Here is a 22150-nt window from a genome sequence, read left to right as displayed (position 1 = left end):
TTTTTTCTTGACTACTTATTATTTGGGTGGGAATTCTTTTTCTTCCTTATTTATTTTGAATGCTGTACGGCAGCAGATCAAAACACAGCTCAGGAAGAGATTCAGCATTATGCCCCTTGACCTGGGCACGACCTCCTTTGAACTTTGAACCTTTCCAGATAAAATAATCTGGTAAAAGTTCTGCAGGTAAAACGTGGCTTTATTATTTTAAAACTGAAAATAAGCGATTGAAATAACACAAATATTGATTAAGAGACAAGTTTATGCTAGTCAAAAATCTTCTCACTCGTGTGACCAGTAATGGTCTGTGTATATTTATAGATATAGACAAATATAACGAAGTTTAGTTGACTCAAGCGCAGCCAGTGTAAAGCTACAACGTCCAACATATGCTTTTTACAAGTTCCCACCCCCACTCAAAATACTTACAGAAAGATTCTTTGAAACATTTAGAATGTTGAGATTATTTTGTATGTATATGTGAAATATGGTGTACATAGGTGTGGATATAGATATTTATGTGTATGCATGGTATGGAACTGAACAGTAATAAAGACAAGTTCAAGCTTGCTCACATTTGTGGGCTCAGATGTGAAGCGGAATAAAACTTTGTTCTTTACTCTGCTTTCAACAACAGGCATGCACTTTATATCCACCTCTCTTGTTAACCATGCAATGTACTTGCAATCGTTTATTGCACACCTTAATAAAAATTACTGCCAGGTCATAGCTTTGGGTGGTGCCTTTTATCTAACATGATTGATATGTCTGTTTGGTTAACCAATGGAGTTTTCCATAATTACCCTGATTATCCTTGAACCAGCAACCTTAATTGTGCTCCAAAATGAAATACATTAACCACAATGCCTAAAAGCTTCCCAGCTTTCAAGGAAGAATTTTAGATGAAGAATTCTTCCACTTAATTTTCCTTCTTAGAGCAAAACCTCATTTAAATCTACTTTGACTATAATAGCTAGCATAACTTCATCCCACAATTTTTTTCTTTTTGTTTTTGCTTGGGGTGAGTTTATCACTAATGCCTAGAGAAACATACCAAAGTAAAGTATTTTTATTCTTACAGACTGATATGTACAAGTGAAGGGACTCAAGCAATCAGCAGAACATGAGCAGCATTCAGATGGATACAGAAGGACTGCTAGACGTGGCCTATGGGGATGAGATGCGGCAAAAAGAAATGTGTTTGCGACCCCAGTCTGTATTTCTCAACCATGGGTCATATGGAGTAGTACCCCACAGAGTTCTAAATATTCAGAAAAGGTATAATGCCAATCTGTTGAGAAAAAGAAAATTGAAGAGCAGCAAAGATAAGAACTTGCAGCCCTATGCTGCAATAGGAGGCAACTAGGATCAAGAAGAACGATGAGAACAGAAGGTGTTATGACTATAAAATTAAGTACAAAAAGTGTTGAGCCCGCCAAGGGAAGAGGTTTTGGGAAAAAAGGGGAAAAAAATGAAGCAAGAAAGGAAAAATAACCATTTATAAATATTAAAACTCCAATAAATATGTATGAGTACAGATTTTATTTTTCTTTTTTGCAAACTACCAAAGTATGTGGGGATTAAAAAAGTAATGTTATATTTGAGAAATATATTACGATATTAATGTCACCATAGCTGTCTGGACTGACTCCCTCTATCATACATAATTATGCTCAGACAGGTGTATATACAACCTAAGGGAAGCAGCTTCCACTTATATTGTACCCTTTCATACGTGATTATCCTTTTAAAAAGATTGTTCTGCAATGACCATAGCTCCTGTTTTATTTTGGTCTTTGACTGTCATCAGTCATAGAGATGAAAGCAAATCTTCTTGGCAACAGCAGTGTGTGAAAATGTGCAGGCATACATATTACAGTAGAATGCTTTGTGAATGCTTTGCCTTGTCAAGATCAACATCTGTGTGGGTAGAATTTTTAGGAACTCTGATCAAGTCTCTCACCCACACTCCTCTCCTTGTATGCAGCAAAAAGGGAGGCAACAGTATTTTCAGGGAATGATCTTAAAACATGTTAAACTAATTTAAAAAAATAAAATAAGTTTATAAAGTTAATAAAGACAATGAGAAAACTTCACACAAAAAAGTGGGACAATCCGACAGTTCATTTTTCTTTCACACTTGGATTGTGTTGTCTTTAAGACAGGTACAAGGAGTGCAATGTTACTTATCTGCAACATGGTTGTATAGTTTTCAGAAGTTGCTTATGCTGTGACAAGATAACATCATGACTTTATTTGTGATAGGTTTATGGATGAAAGAGAGGGCCACCCTGACCATTGGTTTCGTCGTACAGCAAAGGGCTACTGGCTAGATGCTCGAAAGGCAGCTGCAGAATTTGTGGGAGCTGATTCGGAAGATGTTGTTTTTGTCAGCAATGCCACCACTGGTATTCTTTTTAGCAGGGCTCTTTTGTTCAGTGTTTTTACACAGACTTGAAATATGACTGAAATACTATTTGTTGGGAAAATTCATGACAGAATAGAAAATGCTGGAAGTTGTGAAAACAAACATTAAAATTTGAAGTGCTGTCCTTTGGTGGTGATGACGTCAAAACTAGTAATTTTTAAAATCGTGATAGTGTAGTAGCAAATAATAACAATTTGAATATCGTATTTCTCCTATTTTTAATTAACGTGTTTACAAAACAGGAAAACCTCTCTCCCCTCTGTCCATGTCATTAAACTTGCTGATGGCATGGTGACCATTAGGTGACCAGGGCTGTGAGGTTGAAAGGTGTCACCATTATCACAGACCCATCTTACCCTCTACATCACCATTTTCAAATGCTACTCTCTAGCTGCACAGGGAAATAGCTGCTGGTCACCAAAATGAGTACTTTTGCCAAGTTGTCCATACCCCTGAACAGGACTGGCAAATGACTTCTTATCTTACGTGTACCGCAAACTATTGTGTGCCTGTAACAGTCGTTCTTGCTGGGTGGTTAAATGTGTGTAACTGGGTAGATCTGTGAAGTGTAACCATATTTTGTTGTAGTTTATCACTCATGGGAATTTCCCAACAACAGCAGCATGTTGAACAAATGCAGTGTTCCCACCATTGCAAAACACATTCAAGAGGGTGAGGTTATCCATGCTAATTAGGTGCAGCCTCATTCTTACGACAAAAACAGAAAAACCCCAAGAACATGATTTAGAGCAAGGGGGTGATAGAGAAATACTTTTTTCTGTGCATGTAACTAAACTCATCATTTTAATTATTACACAAAGATATTTAAAGGAAAATTGCGTTGACTCTCTGATGTTGACTTTAAAAACTGTTAATGTTTGTCATCTGTAGGTGTCAATGCTGTCCTGCGATCACTTAAGCTGCAGGCTGGAGATGCTATCTTAGCTACAACATTGACTTATGGGTCTCTTCGTAATCTGTGGGTGGATCTGGAAGAGCGTATCTACCCTGAAGGTAAAAATGTATAACAACAGAAATGTCTAATGATCCAGAAATGATGAAATATATGAAAATATCAGGAGATTTTTTAATGTTTGAATTATTTCCATTGATTATTTTTAGAAAAACGCAGAAATTGATTGCATGAATTTGGGAATTAAGCTATTTTACTTGAAAATTCTTTGAAATATCTTTCTTAAGTAGGTTTCACAGTTGGATGATTAGTGCACTCATCCTAAACTGTCACAGGTTATAAGCTTCTTTGCAACATTTATTGGAGATTTCTCATCCATCTTGATTTGAATAGGTTCTTGATTTACATTCATGAAAGTAAAACCAGCAGCAGAAAATAGTTGGGCTCTGCCCCACACTTTGTGCCCTTGACATAAGGAGCCAGTTACAGTTCACCCTATAGGCCATGGAACCCTTATGATTGTATCTTAATTTTATAGTTTCTTTTCAGTACATTTTTATTTGGTGTTTCAGGTGTTCAGTGCCTGCTAATGGAAATCAAGATACCAATATTGAGTGAGGACCAGGTGGTGAAGCAGTATGATGACTTCCTTACCAGCCATCCTAATGTCAAGTTTGTTCTGATTGGTATGGCTTTTTTGTGCGAAATGACATAATTGTGTCTAATGTGAACTTTATATTTACATGGATTAGTGATCCGCACTTTATGGTGTCCTGATCAACTCTTCTACTTTTTAGAATTGCCTACAAACATCACCATGCACAGAAAGAGGTCAAAATCATGAGCTTGTTACTTACCTGAAAGCCTTAAGACCACTCCTCACCCTGCAGTATGGGTGTGTTACCATCACATATATCAAAGATGTCACAGAAGCCATCTCCTGTAAGATCAAAAAGAAGGCAGTCACTGTCCAAGCCAGGCCATGCAGCACTATCCACAGCAGACTAGTGGTACCCAAAGATAAGACTGTCAAGCTGAACAAGTCGGGTACCATCTACTACATCGAATACCATCACTGTGATCAAGCTGATGTGGGGGCAAAGGGAAAGAACACATGGCTAAAAGAACATGGAAGAGAATCCTTTTTCTTGGATGACGACACCATCTTGTACTGTGAGGCTTGGTTCCAGAGAGGGGTAAACGAGGCCATTGACATTGCAGCTGCAAAATATTCTTTCAGTAGAGACCAAGGGGGACAATAACTTCTGGCTGTCTACATCGGTGTTATTCAGTCACATGCCACGAGTTCAAGGTGGTGTGCACTGAGTACACCAGTCTCTTAGCTTTTAGTTTTTTTTTTTAGTTGAAGAAGGTGTGTGGATACATGATAAAAGCTTCAGTGAGTGCTACCTATTTTCTTGAATAGTCTTCCCTTCTACTAGGTCACAGTTATGACATCACATTCATACAGAGATATGCCTAAATATATATATGGTCCCAGGTCTCCATGGGCTGAGGCTTTGGTATCATTAACATGTCTATGTATGTCTTGAGGTCTTTGTTGTTGACCTGTTTCTGTGCGTGACAGTGTGTGTTGACCTGTTTCTGTGCGTGACAGTGTGTGTTGGCATGTACTGTGAGAGAAGAAGCAGGTGTGAAGGAGTCATTCACCCAGCTTTTGGAAGTATTATTTTTGCACTGAGCTTTAACCAGTCATAAAAATATTTTGCTCATCAATTGATCAATAGATCAATAGTCAACAGATATGGTACTTTGTGTACAAAAAGACAATAAAAAATATTTGTTCATTTTTTTTCAAAGAAAAACATTTTTCAGGTTGATTTAGGCTTTAGAATATTTATAAAAACTTGGTGTTTGCATATGATGTTACTGTCCCAAGTGCTGTTCTTTTGCTCCCACAGCTTTGTGTCTGCTTCATGTTCTCAGACCACATCACCAGTCCCAGTGCCATTCTCATGCCCATTGCACATCTGATTCCTGTGTGTCACAAGCATGGTGCCCTGGTGATGGTTGATGGTGCTCATGCACCAGGCCAGGTGCAGCTGAACCTTAACACTCTAAATGCAGACATGTACACAGGTAGAAACTAACTCTTCTCTTTTTTTTACTTTTCTTAAACAGAATTTCTTAATTTTAATTCTGTTTTAAAAGCACTAACAAGGAAAATCACAGCTAAAGTGCTAAATGTCACCACCCCTTAAAACTGTCATGTTCTGCTTACATAAAAATTATTGTTAGAATGCCTAAACCTGCTAATGGAACAGGAAGAACATTCTATTTCTGCATAGAACTAGCCTTGACACTAAAATCAGTAAAAGAGAAGTGTAATAGAATGTGATAACCAAAATTTAAACTAAAAAAAAAATGATTTGACTTTTTTTAATCAAATTTTGTCCTGACAAGACCTTTGTACTTTTGTAGGTGTTATATTGCATTTGCAGGTAATTTCCACAAGTGGGTGTTTACTCCTCGAGGATCCGCCATCTTATGGATAAGGAGAGATCACCACCAGTGGGTGAACCCTAACAACACATCTTGGCTCAAAGACCAGAGTCTTAGTGACCAGTTTTTTGACCAGGGTACACGGGACCACATCCCGTTTATATGTGCCAAGTATGGCTTGCAGTTCTATCAAGCCATTGGTGGGATGGTGAGTAGATTTTGCTGTTAAGTAAAGCAAGCTTTTTGAGTCTGATTTAGACGGGGGAGTGGATAGCCGAGTGGTTAGAGCACTGACATCTAAACCAAGAGGCATTCTGATTTGATACCCATTTAGCACAACTCACTTTCCCCAGTTGACTCAGCTGGCTGGCAGGAATGGCTACCTGACTCAAAGAGGGTTGTGGAAGGTCATGCAGCGAGAGAGAGAGCAGATGGGCAATGTCAGATGGATTTTATCTGTATTTTTAAGGAAAGTTCCATTTGAACCAGAAAAGGATGTTTGTCATAGCTTTCCTGGGACTGCTTCATTGCAGGAGAAAATAGTTGAGTACACATCAAAGCTGGCCACAGAAGGTCGCGACTACCTTGTGAAAGAGCTGGGTCTGACCCCTTTGTCCATACCACCATCAATGGAGTCTCCAAACCTACGACTTCTGAAGATCCCAGGAGTGCCTTCAGGCTACAGTAGCAAGACTAACAAAGTAAGTGATCTTTGTGATAGGGATAGGACCAGAAAAATCATATATTGGATGTTGCTGGAACGACTGACGTTTACCATCTTACTAAAGTGCAATACAAGGGGGATGCTATAAGCATTATCCACATGAAGTTGACTTTGACCTGTCGTATTTTCAGAGTAGGTGCTAAGAATTACATATTTGGTATCACTTGCATCGCACTTTTTTTCCATCTGTCAGAAAACCGCTTCACCATGTACAGTCGGACCTCGATAAGTCAAACTCAAAGGGACCTGAAAAAAAAAGTTGACGGAGTTTTCGAGTTAGGGAAAATGGCCTAATAGGCGCAGGTATTTGGCCGGGAACTAACAATTAATTCGATATAGGGAGGTTTTCGACTTAGGGAAGGTTGACTTATCGAGGTCCGACTGTACCACAATCCATGTTAGTAATAGACATAACACAAGTGAACTATCACAGCACTGTTAGAAAGTAACAGAAGTTCCTCTTCTTCATTGTTGCTGTTATCACACTTGTGAGTCAAAGCTCACTCCTATCATAACTTTCATCACCAAAATGTGTCTTTCCCTTGCATTGTAAACCTATCAATCTGTTCTGGACATTGCCACTTCCTTGGTCTGAGCTATGTTGACCTTCAGCTATCCTTTACACTTTTTCTGTTCCAGGTGGATGTACAACGTCTAGAGAGAGATATATACCAAAATGATGACATTCAAACCATATTTGATTTAGTGGACGGTGCCTTGTATTTAAGAATCTCTGTGCAGATTTATAATACAATGGATGACTTTGTCAGACTTGCTTCTGTCTTAAAGAGATATCTGAACAATAATGTTGTCGGGAACTAAAGAACATAATACATCATTTGTTCTTCACTGGTACATGTGGATTGAAGTGCAAAGTCAAAGACAAATGAAGCAAAACAAATTCTGTTAAAACTGCAGATATGGCAATTAAAATTCATTTTGGATGAGCATTCAGATTCTTTAATGTTGTATTCGACTGGATGATTATTTACATTAGCACATGTCATACTTCCTTCAAAACCAAGTAGTCTGCATGCACAAAATGCATATGTGTATTAAGAGAATTTTTAGATTGTGAATATAAATCATTTTGTCAAGCAGTTCATATCAAATGGCTTGGCATACCATTCAGTAATGTAAATTTAAATAATTTTGAGACGTATCAAACTAACCTGACTTCACTCTTTCAGCAGCTTCAGAGGGGCTTCAGTGTGATGTATTAAAAAGGGGTTTGTCATCAAAACGCATGTTCAGTATAATTAATATAAAAAGGCATGTTAAAATGTATAGTTGTCAATGTCAATATGGTTGCTATTACTGCTGGGTGAGCAGGGGTGTACCTGCTGAACCTGAACGAGAATCTGTAAAACTATAGGGTGACATGTACCCAAGTGATTTATGTCCGGGAGCATTGCCTTAACAACTATACTGCTCAAAATAATGGAAAGGCCAGTTGTATAACCAATCACTGTTTCACAGACATTCAATCAAAGCATTTCATCATTCTTTAAAGGAAACATAATCAGCCAATTTCATTGAAACAAATCATTTTAACATAAGAATTTGAGCTTGAACTGACATAATCCATGTTTCAAAGTTCAGAAAAGTGATAACAGACAAAAAAGTCAATATCGTGTATGTCTGTCATTGACCTGAATGCAGGCAAGGCGCTGTTGTCTCATGGACTGAACCAATGTTCACAGAGTCCTTTAAGACATTGCCTATCACTCGTGCTGAAGAAACTTGTACTGTTGATTGAGGTCAAATGCTGGAGGTTGGGGGTGGTTGGCTCTAAGTCGCTGGCCCAGGACATCCCACAGATGTTCAATGGGATTCAGATATGGGGGACAGGCCGGCCGGTCCATGCGGTTGACTTGATGTTGCTGCAGAAAGTCTGGCCTTGTCCTAAAGAACTGTCCCAATGGCCTTCAGTGCTGGCAGTACCAGAGGTTGTAAAATGTTATCTCTGTACTCTCTGCTCGAGGTAGAGGGGAATCTTTATCCCACCCTACACTTTAATGGATCCACCACCATTGTGACGGATTTCGGTGACGCAACGGTCACCAATACTAACCGGCAATAAATACCCCCACAGGGTATACCCCTTAAAATTAATGAGATGTGTTGACAATGGACATGGCTTGCACGTGTACTGCATATTTTATGCTGTTCAATTCCGCCTTGTCATACTGATAAGTTGAAGTTGTACTATTTTTTTCTTTTTTTGGTAGATTTGATGACCTTTTTGCCTTGACTACTGTACTGTGCACGCACAAGACCAGACTGGACTCTCATCAAAGTCACGTTGATTGCTTACAAAAATTTACTAAAAAGAGTTTGAAGGAATACCTCTCTAACCCATGAAACTCCCTACTTGCCAGACGGAAATTTCGCAGGAAGACTCCTGCCCCTGTTTATAGTTTTTATGTGCAAGACCACATGTAAATCTGCCGTGAGTATAGTATAGTAGCTAGCATGCCATAGTTTAATCCGGTAGCCCTATATATTTATACTAACTTTATCTCTGGTGGCTAGAGGAGTGTAGCCAAGTGAGATAAAATATGTCTTTCAGACCCTGCCAATAACATGACAAAAGTGAAGCAGAAGCAAAACATGACCAGCATTCGAATGGGCACAGAGGGTCTGCAAGAAGAGGCGTTTGGTAATAGGTTAGTCCTCGTTACCTTTATATACACGTTTGGTAGCGCTCGACAACGTTCCACCCGTTCGAGCATAGGTACGTGCACTCACACAACACTCGCACATCGGGCTCTCCTACACACCCGACGAAACAGCCTAAGTCTCCCCGAATGGCTATAATGTGTCTGCGAGTTCAGACACAAGAACCTGTTGAGCATCAGACAGGACAGACAGGACAGACAGGACAGTCGCACTGCCTATCCTTTCATGTCCGCCACGCTAGTCATCCACTGGGCCCACCCATCGGGCCCCCCTGGTACATACCCCCGCGGTTTGGGCTCGACACACTACCACTACCACTACCTACACCTACACCTACACCTACACTTCTACCTACACCTACACTTCTACCTACACCTACACCTCTACCTCTACCTACACCTACTCGCTCGACTGTAGCGTAGATGGTTGACATGCGACAGGTGAGCATGGTCCCACAAGGCATTATTGTGTTGAACTGTTTGACATTATTATCTACTCCTGTCATCGAATATTGACTCGTCTTTCTGGCCCTGGGTGGATTCCACTCTGGGTGTTGGGATGCTATGGTCATGGCGGGGGTCGGTTGGACTCAGGTGTGTGGTAGCTATGACTGAAGAGAAATAGTTTGCGTCGAAATCACAGGTAACACATACAACAAAAATCTCTTACAAAAGGTACTTATTTTATGTGATTTCTGAAGACATCGTAATACAGGGTAAGCCACCGGCTAGAAGCAGTCTATTTTAACAGGCAACTTGCAAAAAAGTCGTAGCAGATACTGAAATGTCGGTGGTACGTGCAGTTGTTGAGGTAGAAGTAAGATCCATGACATTTATACAGTGAAATACGCCCGTGGAAATTTTGGGTCGTAACTAAGAAGTGGTCTTAGTCGGGAAGGTCTTCATAAAGAGGTTTTACTGTACAAAGAAATGATGTTTATTGAAAAAGAACAGTTTTTCTGTGGGCTGTATAGAAGATGGCGTGCTCTCATACTTATGGGAAAGCAGAAAGGACAATTAACATTAAGCTCACCTATGTCACAGCTGCTGATCAAAGTGTTCAGTAAAATATTTAGGATGCACTGTCACATTGCTTATGCATTGCGGTCAATGTTGATATTATTATAACAAGACATGTTAAAATGTGTAGTAGTGTAAAATTAGCTTGCCCATTTGAAGAGAACAGGATTTTTATTAGCTTTCATTTGCATTGGTTGCTTATTTTGTTGACAAGCGCTGGGTGAGCAAGGAGTGTGGTGGCAAGGGTTTTACAGGAAATGAGGTGATAGGAATCTGTAAAAGGACAGGGTGACATTCTCATTGATTGATGTCCGGGAAAACAGGGCCCTAACAGCTTGGAGTCCTCAATAAAGTGATGAATGAAGGGGTACATGAGCTGCCTCATCAAGTTGTTCCAGCTGTGGTACCTATGAAGGTTGACCAAGAGGCAAATTTGGATTTCAAACTTTCAGAGTAAGGTACACTATGTATTCTTCCTGTTTTCATTTATATATCACTAACATTACTGTGTTGTATGAATGAAGTAGTTTCTAAAAGTTTAGCCTGCTGTGCTTCCTAATGCTAATACTTAATATATACTTATTACTAAACAGACCTGGAAATGCTTGTGAGGTGACTTCATAAGAATGACAACTCTGTAACAGTATTGGAACAGAAGCCTTGTGGTCAGAAGCACAATTACAAGTCACGAAACCTGTCATCTTGCCAGGAAGAACTAGATAGGAAAATGCTTTATTTTTTAATTTTTCCATTCCAAGACCACATATAAATCTGCCACGATTACAATAAAAAGTGTATCACAGTTGAGACAGGTAGCCCCAATTTTAAAAAAAAATAAAGTTTAATGAATACAGGAGTATAGCCAAGTAAGGTAATATATTTCTTCCACACCCTGACAGTAACAGGACACAAGAGAAGCACAAACACAACATGACCAGCATCCAGATGGACACCGAGAGTCTTCACGAGGTAGCCTTTGGTGATGACATGGGGCAGAAGGAACTGTGCTTGCGACCCCAGTCCGTGTTTCTCAACCATGGATCATATGGAGTCGTACCTCGCAGGGTTCTGGATGTACAGAAAAGGTGCTGTCTTAATCTAGTAACAGAAAACAACAACAGAAACTTTCATTTAAAAAAATCCTGTCAACAGCAAAAGATTATAGCGAACAACTTTTTTATTCTGTAAAATTAAAATAGACACTGACAAGCCTAACATTCCTAAACAACTCACGTGTTATTTTTTTTTTTTTTTGTCTCGTAAGGAATAGTATAATATGCTATCAATATTGTTGATTAGCAGTATCTTGGTTTCCATTAGGACTGTGGGGACTAAGGAAGGGAAGGGGGAGCAACGGGTAGCTGAGGTTGTTGGAAGCTAAGATTTGGGTTAGTGTGAAATGGTCAGCTCTCTTCTTTTGGAAGATTTGACAATCGGTGTTATTTTGAACCTTTACAAGCAGCTTGTCAAGCAGGCAGCTAGAAAGACCAGATTTCTCACTGAATGGGGGATGGAGACACTCACATTTGAGAATATAGAAGGGAGATGAGATGAAACACGTTCGAGTTTAGCCTCAGAGGATGCTAGAATCACCTCCGCTTTTCAGAATTAATCTTTATTTTATGCAATAAAGTCCACTCGCATCTGTATTATAATAAAAAGATGAATGGAGGGTATGTTCAACAGGCCACGAACAAATCCTAGGTTTACAAGAGTCGGTCTCTAGAAACTACTACATAAGCGTAGATAGTATTGTGTCTGTAGGTGGCCAGTGACAGTCCAATGGCCGGACATACATAGTAAACAGGAAAGGTCCAATAAGAGAATTTGAATACACGGCAACCAGCGCTGATGACTAGACTTGGTTAGAGGAGTCGGAGGTCATGAAGTCGTTGGATATAGATCACGTGGTCTCGTGCGTGTGTGTGTATATATATAAAGTGTACTCATGACCTCACACAGACTGTTACTACAGTGGCAGACAAGCAGACGAAGAGGTGAGAAGGAACTAAGACAGTCCTAACATCAGCGCTAAAACTCAAAACAGAGAGCAGACTATACTCAAACTATCTTACTGAAGAAATCCAAAGTCAGAATTTTACAGGTCTGCGGTCTGCATTCAGGCGCACGTGCTGAGACCTACCCACAGCCTAGTTCACTTTGTGTCTAATGGAAACACCTTTTCAGAAAAATGAAATGACAATGACCATCTTTATTTCTGAGAACAGCTTTAGGCGGCCAACGACATGTAGACACAGACTGTTACGGACTCCATGACAACATAAAACCGGAAAAAAGTAATTAAGGACTTCCCACATGCCCATGCGTTGACTGGCTCGTTAGCGGAGGGAAGTCCACCCCATCCCTGTTCCTCCCTTGCCACTCCCCTTACACCATGGTTTCGGTTTGTTTGTTCGTTGTTTTATTTATTTATTTTTATCAGAAAAATACCAAAGAAAATCCCCGACTGAATACACAGATGCCTCATTCATTGTGCGCCTTTCACATGGCTATCTGTTCGTCTCGGGGACACAACTGATCCTCACCAACTACAATAAAACCCTCGTGTTCTTCTGGCATTCTGTCCATCTACAGGCGAGTACTTCTGTCAGAGAGCGCCTCGGGCATCGCTTCCCTCTCCTTCCTGTTGTGACAGTCACGTGGTCGTCTGTCAGAGTCGACGCATGTCATGTGCCTGTGGCTGTCTTCTCTGAGCTGACACTCGTGTGAACTTCGGCACGCGAGGTGTCCAGGTTGGTCGTTGTCCAAGTTTCCACAGTTGCCACATCCTCACAAACTTGTTGCGGACCTGAGCTCCGGCTGTCAAGGAGACCCGGCCTCAGTCTCTGATTTTTTTTTTTTTTTTTTTTTTTTTTTTTTTGCCACGATATTTTTTTCATTTGTTGATGTTTTTATTTTCAAATACATCATCACAGACATGGCGATGTCAAGTTCCAAGACAACGACGTGCTGCTCCCTGGCCAGGGGTGGATAATGAGGGAAACGGCGCTGTCACGTTTTCGTTAGGCCCACTTAGTGAACAGCGGTCATCTAAGGAGGGTAGTCTCCCCTGGTACTGTATATCAAAATCTGTTTGCCTCTTTATAGACGATTATTTTATTCCTTTAAGGTCTAGTGTGAACGTAGTTCACGGCCTCAGCGACAGGCTGTGACTAATTCTGTAACTACGAATAGGCCAGTCAGGTTTTTATTAGTTTGTCTCAGTGAATATTGTCTAACAAAGTTACACGTCTGCCTATGAAGGATGGTGTTGAACAGGCTTCATAACTCTTGCAAACTCTTCTACCACTGTGCATGGTAGAGTAAGAAACCAGTGTCAGTCATCAGTCAAGAGTATTGTATTAAAACACACTAAAGAAATGTATACCGACCAGACAAATCTTCCCATATCTTTATCGCTAGCAGTCTGGCCTTGTAAACAAAGATTAGTGGCTTATCACCACAACAAACCTTTAGCGGGTGCAAAGACCTCTAGATTGTATGTACTTGTGTGTGAACAGGGTTGTACTGTTTGCTGGTGCAGGACATGGATAAACTGCATAATGTTTCTCATGCTAGGCTTATGGATGAGAGAGAGAACCACCCTGATCATTGGTTTCGGCGGGTAGCAAGAGGGTACTGGCTGGAAGCGAGAACAGCTGCTGCAGAATTTGTGGGAGCTGATGTTGATGATGTGGTTTTTGTCAGCAATGCTACCACTGGTATGATCTCTGTCACATTTTTCTGCTTAGTGATTCCATACAGTATGATTGAAAGGGTTTTTTGCAATTTATGTGAAGTATATTAGCAATGGCAAGTATGTTAGCAATGGCAAGTATGTTAGCAATGGCAAGTATGTTAGCAATGGCAAGTATGTTAGCAATGGCAAGTATGTTAGCAATGGCAAGTATGTTAGCAATGGCAAGGTAAAAAAGACAAATTTTTAAAAAGAGGTTGTGGCAAGAGAGTGGTCGATCGTTACCTCCTTCATGCAAATTTTAAAAAAGTCACAAGTTTTCAGTTATCATTCCCATTGAAAGGAAAATTGTAAGTGAAAGTTTGCTTTATGTAGCAACTCACTAATTTGATTGAAATGTTGGTGATATTTGTTATCAGTAGTTTTGAATTTTCTGCATTCACAAAACTGACTTTCAATGTCGGTGATGCTTGCTGTCTGTAGCTGTGAATGTTGTCCTGAGGTCACTAAAGCTTGAGGCTGGAGATGCTATCCTAGCTACCACCTTGACCTTTAGGTCTTTTCAGACCCTGTGGGAGGATTTGCAAGAGCGTATCTACCCCAGAGGTAAGACTATCAAAAAATAACTTGTATGCAACTCAAACCATCTTTGGGGGGAATTATTTCCATTATTCAGTTATAGAACAGTGCAACACTAATAATAGGCTCTGTGTTACTTAAAAGTGAGAATTAAGTTTTGTAATGTTTTTAATAATACTCGTTGATATTTGCCAGGTAAGTTTTACAATTGTCTGCCCGGCTATGCACTAGAGACTCACATGATTTAAGCAGTTATTTAAAAAAAAACTGCTTTCATCTCAGAAATAAATTTGTAACTGATTTAGTAGCGAATGTTAAGGGAGAGGATTGGACTCTTTTTCCCATATATGGTGCACTTGATGTAGTGAACCACTCACAGTCCCCATCCCATTGATCATGGGAACCTTACGATCGTTTCTTGTTCAGTACATTTTTATTTGGTGTTTCAGGCGTTCAGTGCCTGCTCATGGAAATCAAGATGCCAATACTGAGTGAGGACCAGGTGGTGCAGCAGTATGATGAGTTCCTTGCCAGCCATCCCAATGTCAAGTTTGTTCTGATTGGTCAGCTTTGTTGTAAGACTTGCGCTGAGTGGATGATAATTGAGTATAACATTGCTCGTAAACGTTTTATAGGCTTGCTAGTTTGGAAATACACACAACTTTATAGATGATTGATGATGATGATGATGATGATGATGATTGATTGTGATGATTGTTTAGAACACTTGACCAGCACGTGTCTTCCCTATACTCCTATAACTCTCAGTATGATTTCTATATTTGCAGACCACATCACCAGCCCTAGTACCATTCTCATGCCTGTTGAACGCCTGATTCCTGTGTGTCACAAGCATGGTGCCCTGGTGATGATTGATGGTGCTCATGCACCAGGGCAGGTAAAGTTGAAGCTAAATATGCTTGGTGCCGACATGTACACAGGTAAACGGACACTGACTTCTTGTAACCCACTTCCTTCTTTGAGCTCCTTCACCCGATTACACCTCTCAAAATCTGGGGTTCGTTTTTTTCTGCAGAAATAATCATTATTCTGTTTGTGCCTCCATCAAGGCATCTCTACTTATTTTTTTTCTTCGAAGTATATGGGGTGGCCTATAATGGGGAAAGAACAGAAAAGTAATGCGCAAATGGAATTTATTTTTACTCCGCTTGGAGAGGAGACGATATGATTTTTGGAATTTCGATTGTAAAAAACTACGAATCATCTCCATCTTCTGAGGTACCATCCACCAGGCGCTATGTATATCGTATCATTTGGATTTGCAGGTAATTTCCACAAGTGGCTGTTTACTCCCCGTGGTTGTGCCCTGTTGTGGGTTAGTAAAGACCACCACCACTTGGTGAATCCGGTCAACACACCTTGGCGCAAGAAGCAGAGTCTTGGTGACCAGTTTTTTTACCAGGGTACACAGGATCACATTCCATTGATTTGTGCCAAGTATGGGGTACAGTTCTATCAAGCCATTGGTGGAATGGTGAGTAGCATCTAGTGACAGCAATGAAAGCTTGAAAGACAGTTGAGACAGATTTGAACAAGGGTCAACTGAATCAGTCAGGTGTATTTTAGTTAGGTCTTTGAAAAATCAAACCTACTCTTCTGTAAAAGATTTTTATTATGGTTTGTGGCATTGTTTAAATTCAGGAAAGGATAATCAGATACAAATCAAAGTTAACCACTGAAGGTTGTGACTACCTTGTGAAAAAGCTGGATCTGACCTCACTGGCCATACCACCATCAATGGAGTCTCCAAACCTACGATTTCTGAAACTTCCTAGAATACCTTCAGGCTTTGGAAACAAGACTAACCAGGCAAGTGATCTTTATGATAAGGCTAGAACTAGCCTTCTGTGTTTGAATTTCATGCAATGCTAATTATGTAATGGGGATAGCTCCAAGAAAGTCATATTTGTAATATTTGTTTAAAATATTCTACCAATGTGTATATTAATAATAATAGAATTTGTAAAGTGCATTTCTCCATGTGGATGCAAAGTCAGTGTGTTGCACACAAAAGATTACAAACAGACAGTGAACCATCCAAGAAACATAAGCATCAACAGATGACACCATGACAAGAAGATGAACTAAGTGCATTGATGAAAATGAAGACTTGGGGAATGACCAGAACAGTAAGCTTGCTCATGCAAGATATGTTTTTAAAATATAGGTTATTCTCGTCTTGAATATAGACAAGAAATGTTGTATTATCCCCACGAAGTAAGCTTTGATTTCTGTATTTTTAGAGTAAATTCTGAAAATTCTATAAAATGTATCACGTGTTTCAGAGTCAATATTTTTAATTAACCTTATTAGGGCCTCACTCTACCATTATGTTACTTTTTATAGCAATAAGTGGTATGGAAAATTTGGTCTTTGAAATTTGAACACCAGCCTAATAAATGATGATGTTAAAGGCTGTAGTTTTGGAAGTATTTTGCTTCAATAGTGTGTTTTTTGACACACGAATATATTTGTGATCGTGATCAACAAATATTAGCATTGAGAATAGCAAATACTCAGAAATACGAATATCAGATGCTCAGAAAAGAACATTATAAATTTTGAACATAAATCGACATGATGGTCCAGCTCTGTTCATTTCGCAGACAAAAACAGTTTCTTCATGCATCCAGTCTCACCACATTTCTCATCAATCATATGTTGATGACATGCAGTTGTATTGTTCCACTCTGCTACTACACCATAGAAGTCTGTATCAGTAATGTCAAGGACTAGATGGTTACAAACAAACTTAAAGTCAACGAAGATAAAACAGAATCCCTCCTATGCTCGAGAGGATCAACCTTCGCTCGTCAGTCACATCAAGGTGGGCGAGACCAACATCACCTTTGGGTTATCCGTCAGGAATCTCGGACTCATGTTACTGTTGACATGACCCTAGATAAATAAGTTCCAGCTGTCAGTCTGTGCATTATGATAAACAAGTTACAGCTGTCAGCCTGTCTATTGTGATAAATAAGTTACAGCTGTCAGCCTGTCTGTTGTGATAAATAAGTTACAGCTGTCCGTCAGTCGATGTCGCCCTGGCACACTCTGTATTTGACATCTGTTCGAAATGGGGGTTTCTCCTCGTATTCCGGTTTCATTCCCCATTTATCATTCATCAATGGGAAAATGTGGAAGCACACCACCCATCTACAGCTACCCACATCCACTGTTACACATGTACACCAACAGACAGGGAAGACTGTTATGTTAGTCATGTTAGTAATCGGCAGGAAAGACTGGAACTGTTTGAATACCAGTCTTGTCTACCAGCCCTTATAAGTAATATAAATTAGTGCAATATTCCTTCATCAATTGTTATGACAATGTTTTATCTCTTTGTGTGCATTGTGGATCTAGTGACCTGTCATTGACCCTAAACATTGTGACTTCCTTGGTCTGAGCAGCTTGTACATCTCCAACATCTTTGCTGTTTCAGGTTGATGTACAATGTCTCGAGCAAGACATTTACCAGAATCACGACATTCAGACCATATTTGATTTTCTGGATGGTGCCTTGTATCTGAGAATTTCCGTGCACATTTATAACACGATGGACGACTTTGTCAGGCTTGCTTCTGTCTTAAAGAAATATCTGGATCAGTAGCTAGGAAGTCTGGAACGAAGAAACTGAATGAAGCCTGTCTGTCCCTCTAATATGAGTGGAATATGAGAACCCAACAAATACAAAAGAAACAAACAAACAACGCAAACTAGAGGATGATATGGTTGGTCTGTGTGTGTGACTCTTAACGCGCAAGGATAAAATCTTTTCCCTAGTTCTTAAAAGCGAAAAGCATAATTTTAGAGAGATGACTGTTATTAATCAAAAGATGGAAAAAATTATTTGTTATTCGTGATACTTGTAGTACACATAGTTTTTTTTATATATTACACAGTGTCTGTACCGGTGATTATGTAAGTGCAATGAATCCTGAGCTCAATCAAACTTTAAGACAGCACCAACCGATGGCCTCATCAGGTGCTCATGGGCTCGAGACTAGCACTGGCAAGAGCAAATCATGGTCATCCACAAGTTACAGGAAAACTGATGTACATAAATGAAAGACAGATCAAAGACATCCCCTTCAGCTACCTGTAAACCACCATGTCCAAACATAGTAGGTGTATGGAAGAAATTTGCATCACTATTACAATAGCAGTAATGTTCAGGCTCAGTAGGATTTGTTGCAGCGCCGCCATCAGGTTCTGTACTAAGTACAAAGTACAGACTGTACAGTATCAATGACAGAAGTGAACATGCCTGTTGACAAAGAAAAAAGAATTTGTGTGTTTCTTGTGTTTGTGATGTAAGTTCACGTCGACTTTTTGTACGGATTAGTTGATTTCTTCATTGAGGAGAACCTTAGTCCTCTTTTGAATGGGTGTTGAGGTTTGTGGACGACAAGACTAAAGGTCATCTTCTGTGCTGACCCTGCCCCACTTGAATTCATCATTCCACTTCTTCACAGTTCATAGGAAAGGGAGACTTCAGCAAGTGTCTGTACCATGTCCTCATGGATTTCCTTGGGTGTCATACCTTTCTTTTGCGGATGCTTTATGAGTGCTCGAACCTCTTTTTGAAGAACACATCAACGGAGTAGCTATTACAAGCACGTAGCCTTTCCATTATACACAATAAAGTATTTTTTATTTACTTGTGATTTTTGCATGCCGTTACAAAAAGGAGTGCATTGGCATAATATACACTCAAGTATTTCAATACTTTGACAATAGGTAAAGTCACTCCCCCCTACATTCATCTATGTCACTTATCTACCTTTCATAAAGAAACCAACAGTATTACTTTTATTCATATTTATATGTAAAGGTAATGTCGAGGCTGCCGTAAGCAAGTTGTTGATGTGTGTCTGAGGACCTACAGCGGTTCCAGAGATAAGTGCCTCGTCATCTGCCAATAACGAAATAAACAAGTCGTCATCGTCCATTGCACCGTGTCTTCTGTTGTTTATCACATCGAGTGCAAGTTCGTTTGACTATCAAAAATAGTTTTGCATGCATGTCATTACTGTGTGAATATAGTCAACAGTCGAGTAACTCTTTTAAAACCTACCTGACACTCCCCTGTGGTCTTATTTTCTTCTACTGGTGGATTTCTTAAGAAGTGGCTTCACCAGGGCATTTGTAAACAAAGATGAGTAAGCACATGATGACAAGCTGACATTTGCAATGTTTGTGATGGAAGGAAGTAAAATATCTAAGCACTCAAGAAGAAGACTTGCGGGTATTGGTCTAACTGGCAAGTTGTTGGCTTTATATGTGTAAGTGCGTGCGTGTGTGTACGTGCATGTGTGTACGTGCATGTGTGTGTGAGTGGGTGTTCGCCATCAACATTGTCGTGAATTATTTGTGGACAGTCGGCATAAATGTGACATGTAGGCTGTGGCAAAGTAGTGTAAAGGCTGTGTGGGTCTCTGCATGCTTCTACTGAGTAAAGTTTGCGCCATTTATTGAAGGATGCAACACAGACATGTCCGAATCCTAAGGTCTGAGCCATCATAGAAGTGGCTTAGCCACAGATATGTCACTAGCTTTTATTGTGACAAATAAAGACAAACAGTGTAACACTTGTATTGTACTGTAAAATAAGCTTTGTAAACTCGGTGTAAAGTTTTAGTTACATGGCAGTCAAGAAAGTTTCAACTTAACTTCCGAAAAACATGTTTTAAAATTCAAGTAATTTAGAAACACACACACACACACAGAAGAACCCGCATAGTATTCATATCTTCCTACTAAAGCTAGGTAGAAACATAGAATTTGATATTATCATTATTGACAACCATACATGGCTGATAAAATGTTGTTACATGCCAGCATCTTATAATTGTTAGGGCAATGTTAGAATGTAAATAAATATGAAAGTTGGGGTGTGTTGGTGAGAACATTCACAAAACCTTCCATGTACAAAATAAAGTGTATTATTATTTTTCTATTTTTCTATTTTTCTATTTTGATTTCTTCTTTAATAAATTATGGGGAAAATTTGTATTTTGTGTATCGTGAACGTCTGTTTTGTGCTGACAACTTGCACTTTTCTGCTGCTGTGTATGGAAGTCTTGTATAAACTGAGAAACAATAATAATGATAATTAATGTGAGATTTGTAGAGCGCATACTCACGCTCGTAAGGAGGGTGCTGCTAGTGCTTGAGACAAGAATAAGACATGGAGAAGATGCGAAGGACGGAATGATGAATAACAATACTTATTAAATGGTGAGTAGGGGGTGGATATGGAAGGAGATAGTTCCATTGTTTTGCCGCACCATAACTAACTGTGACAGGAATAGTTAGGACACTGTTCTCAGACCTACTTCGTAGTTGTCTAGCTGGGATGTAAGGGAAGAGCAGTTGAGAGAAATAATCAGGCAGGTGCCAGCAAAGACATTAAAACACAGCACGGACAGTTTGTACTGGATGTCACAACGGGTGGGAAGTCAGTGTAGACAACGAAGTAGAGGATGGCGTGGTCACGTGTCCTGCTCTAAGCACCTGAAGTGCAGCAGACTTCTGTACTTTCTGGAGTGTGTGAAGAAGGTGTACAAGGCGGCCAGCAAGCAAGGAGTTGTAGTAATAAAGTCTGGATAAAGCAATGGCACAAAAACGACAATGTGATGAAAGGCAAGATTGAAAACAAACTCAAGCTCAACTCTGACAAGACTGAAACATTAGTCATTGACACTAGACAGCGCCTTTCCTCTGTCTCTTCATCTAGCCTTTCCTTGTCTGTTGCCAAAATTTGTTAGTTTTTTTCCCCATCTCCGACATCTTTCTACTGTCCCTAGCTGTCTGAGTACTGATGTCACCGTCAATCCGTTGTTTTTCTTCTTGTCACATGCCTGGATAACTGCAACTTTCTTGATTGCAGACTGTGTACAGATGTTTGGTTCCTGCTGGCCTCCCTGTTGTCATACTCCACATCCTTCCACACCTTCTCAACGCTGCTTCAACCTTGATTTCCAAACCCTGCTTGAAGTGTTAGTGCTTGACTACTGATGATAATATCACATTCATTGTTTTCCTTTCGAATGCCAGGTTTAGTTCACGACTTCTATCACAAGGCGACTCGGACTCTACAAGGGATGGTCAGCAATGGTCAGCGCCTGTCGCCAGTTAACACAGTGAGGGTCGACTGTCCTGGGTTCAGTTCTCGTCTCGGGCACACTGTTCTTTCTCTGCATGTAGCATCTGTTTACAGGGCTGGCTGTCTTGCTGTAAAACACCAATCGCCGCACCCACCCAACCACTGTTTTAAACCCTTTTAGACTGTATGTCAAGTCGCTTTCGTTTCTACACACCAAATATTTTCTTTTCGCCATCTGGAGCTTGTGGCTTTTACACGTTGAACGACGAGAAGCGGGTTTTAAGGTGTCCACGATGACAAAGAATCGCCAAGTTTCTTTTTAAAAAATCCTAAAATACAAACTGCGACCAACATCCACAGGTACGTCTGCTCAAGCTGTTAGTCATAGTCACACACACACACACTCATACACACACTCATACACACCCGTTCTCTCTCGTTGTTATGCTGATATTTAACATCAGACATACGGACGCTGAGACCGATGTATAAAAAGATGCATACAGGTAGACA

The 22150-nt window shown here is 39.9% G+C and overlaps 2 protein-coding genes across 7 annotated transcripts; both read left to right on the top strand.

The window, feature by feature from the left end:
* Nucleotides 1-64: 64 nt before the first annotated feature.
* LOC112576242 (hercynylcysteine sulfoxide lyase-like) lies at nucleotides 65-7478 on the top strand. 3 transcript variants are annotated; one of them, XM_025258546.1, is made up of 9 exons: nucleotides 65-186; nucleotides 1082-1278; nucleotides 2266-2408; nucleotides 3320-3442; nucleotides 3914-4027; nucleotides 5289-5441; nucleotides 5804-6012; nucleotides 6338-6505; nucleotides 7168-7478. In XM_025258546.1, exons 2-9 carry the CDS (start codon nucleotides 1124-1126, stop codon nucleotides 7348-7350), a joined length of 1248 nt encoding a protein of 415 aa, XP_025114331.1. In that variant the 5' UTR covers nucleotides 65-186; nucleotides 1082-1123; the 3' UTR covers nucleotides 7351-7478. The 3 variants fall into 3 exon arrangements, with proteins under 3 accessions (XP_025114331.1, XP_025114333.1, XP_025114332.1); XM_025258548.1 differs by lacking the exon at nucleotides 65-186 and adding an exon at nucleotides 447-470; XM_025258547.1 differs by lacking the exon at nucleotides 65-186 and adding an exon at nucleotides 499-637.
* A 2971-nt stretch (nucleotides 7479-10449) lies between these two features.
* LOC112576125 (hercynylcysteine sulfoxide lyase-like) lies at nucleotides 10450-19485 on the top strand. 4 transcript variants are annotated; one of them, XM_025258379.1, is made up of 9 exons: nucleotides 10450-10682; nucleotides 11129-11314; nucleotides 13809-13951; nucleotides 14410-14532; nucleotides 14955-15068; nucleotides 15294-15446; nucleotides 15792-16000; nucleotides 16168-16335; nucleotides 17972-19485. In XM_025258379.1, exons 1-9 carry the CDS (start codon nucleotides 10585-10587, stop codon nucleotides 18137-18139), a joined length of 1362 nt encoding a protein of 453 aa, XP_025114164.1. In that variant the 5' UTR covers nucleotides 10450-10584; the 3' UTR covers nucleotides 18140-19485. The 4 variants fall into 4 exon arrangements, with proteins under 4 accessions (XP_025114164.1, XP_025114166.1, XP_025114167.1 ...); XM_025258381.1 differs by having other exon boundaries at nucleotides 10549-10687; XM_025258382.1 differs by lacking the exon at nucleotides 10450-10682 and having other exon boundaries at nucleotides 11176-11314; nucleotides 13166-13951.
* The last annotated feature ends 2665 nt before the right edge of the window (nucleotides 19486-22150 follow it).

This window comes from Pomacea canaliculata, linkage group LG11, assembly GCF_003073045.1.
Source record: "Pomacea canaliculata isolate SZHN2017 linkage group LG11, ASM307304v1, whole genome shotgun sequence".
NCBI classification, from domain to species: Eukaryota; Metazoa; Mollusca; class Gastropoda; order Architaenioglossa; family Ampullariidae; genus Pomacea; species Pomacea canaliculata.
Note: the sequence above shows the minus strand (reverse complement) of the source record. Positions and strands in the feature narration are given on the sequence as shown.

Bases quoted from the DNA above. Each gene is read 5' to 3' on its own strand.
- LOC112576242 (XM_025258546.1), top strand. From the start codon at position 1,124: ATGAGCAGCATTCAGATGGATACAGAAGGACTGCTAGACGTGGCCTAT. The intron at 2,409-3,319 runs GTATTCTTTTTA...TGTCATCTGTAG, and splicing joins TGTCAGCAATGCCACCACTG to GTGTCAATGCTGTCCTGCGA. The intron at 4,028-5,288 runs GTATGGCTTTTT...TCATGTTCTCAG, and splicing joins TGTCAAGTTTGTTCTGATTG to ACCACATCACCAGTCCCAGT.
- LOC112576125 (XM_025258379.1), top strand. From the start codon at position 10,585: ATGAATGAAGGGGTACATGAGCTGCCTCATCAAGTTGTTCCAGCTGTG. The intron at 14,533-14,954 runs GTAAGACTATCA...TTGGTGTTTCAG, and splicing joins AGAGCGTATCTACCCCAGAG to GCGTTCAGTGCCTGCTCATG. The intron at 15,069-15,293 runs GTCAGCTTTGTT...CTATATTTGCAG, and splicing joins TGTCAAGTTTGTTCTGATTG to ACCACATCACCAGCCCTAGT.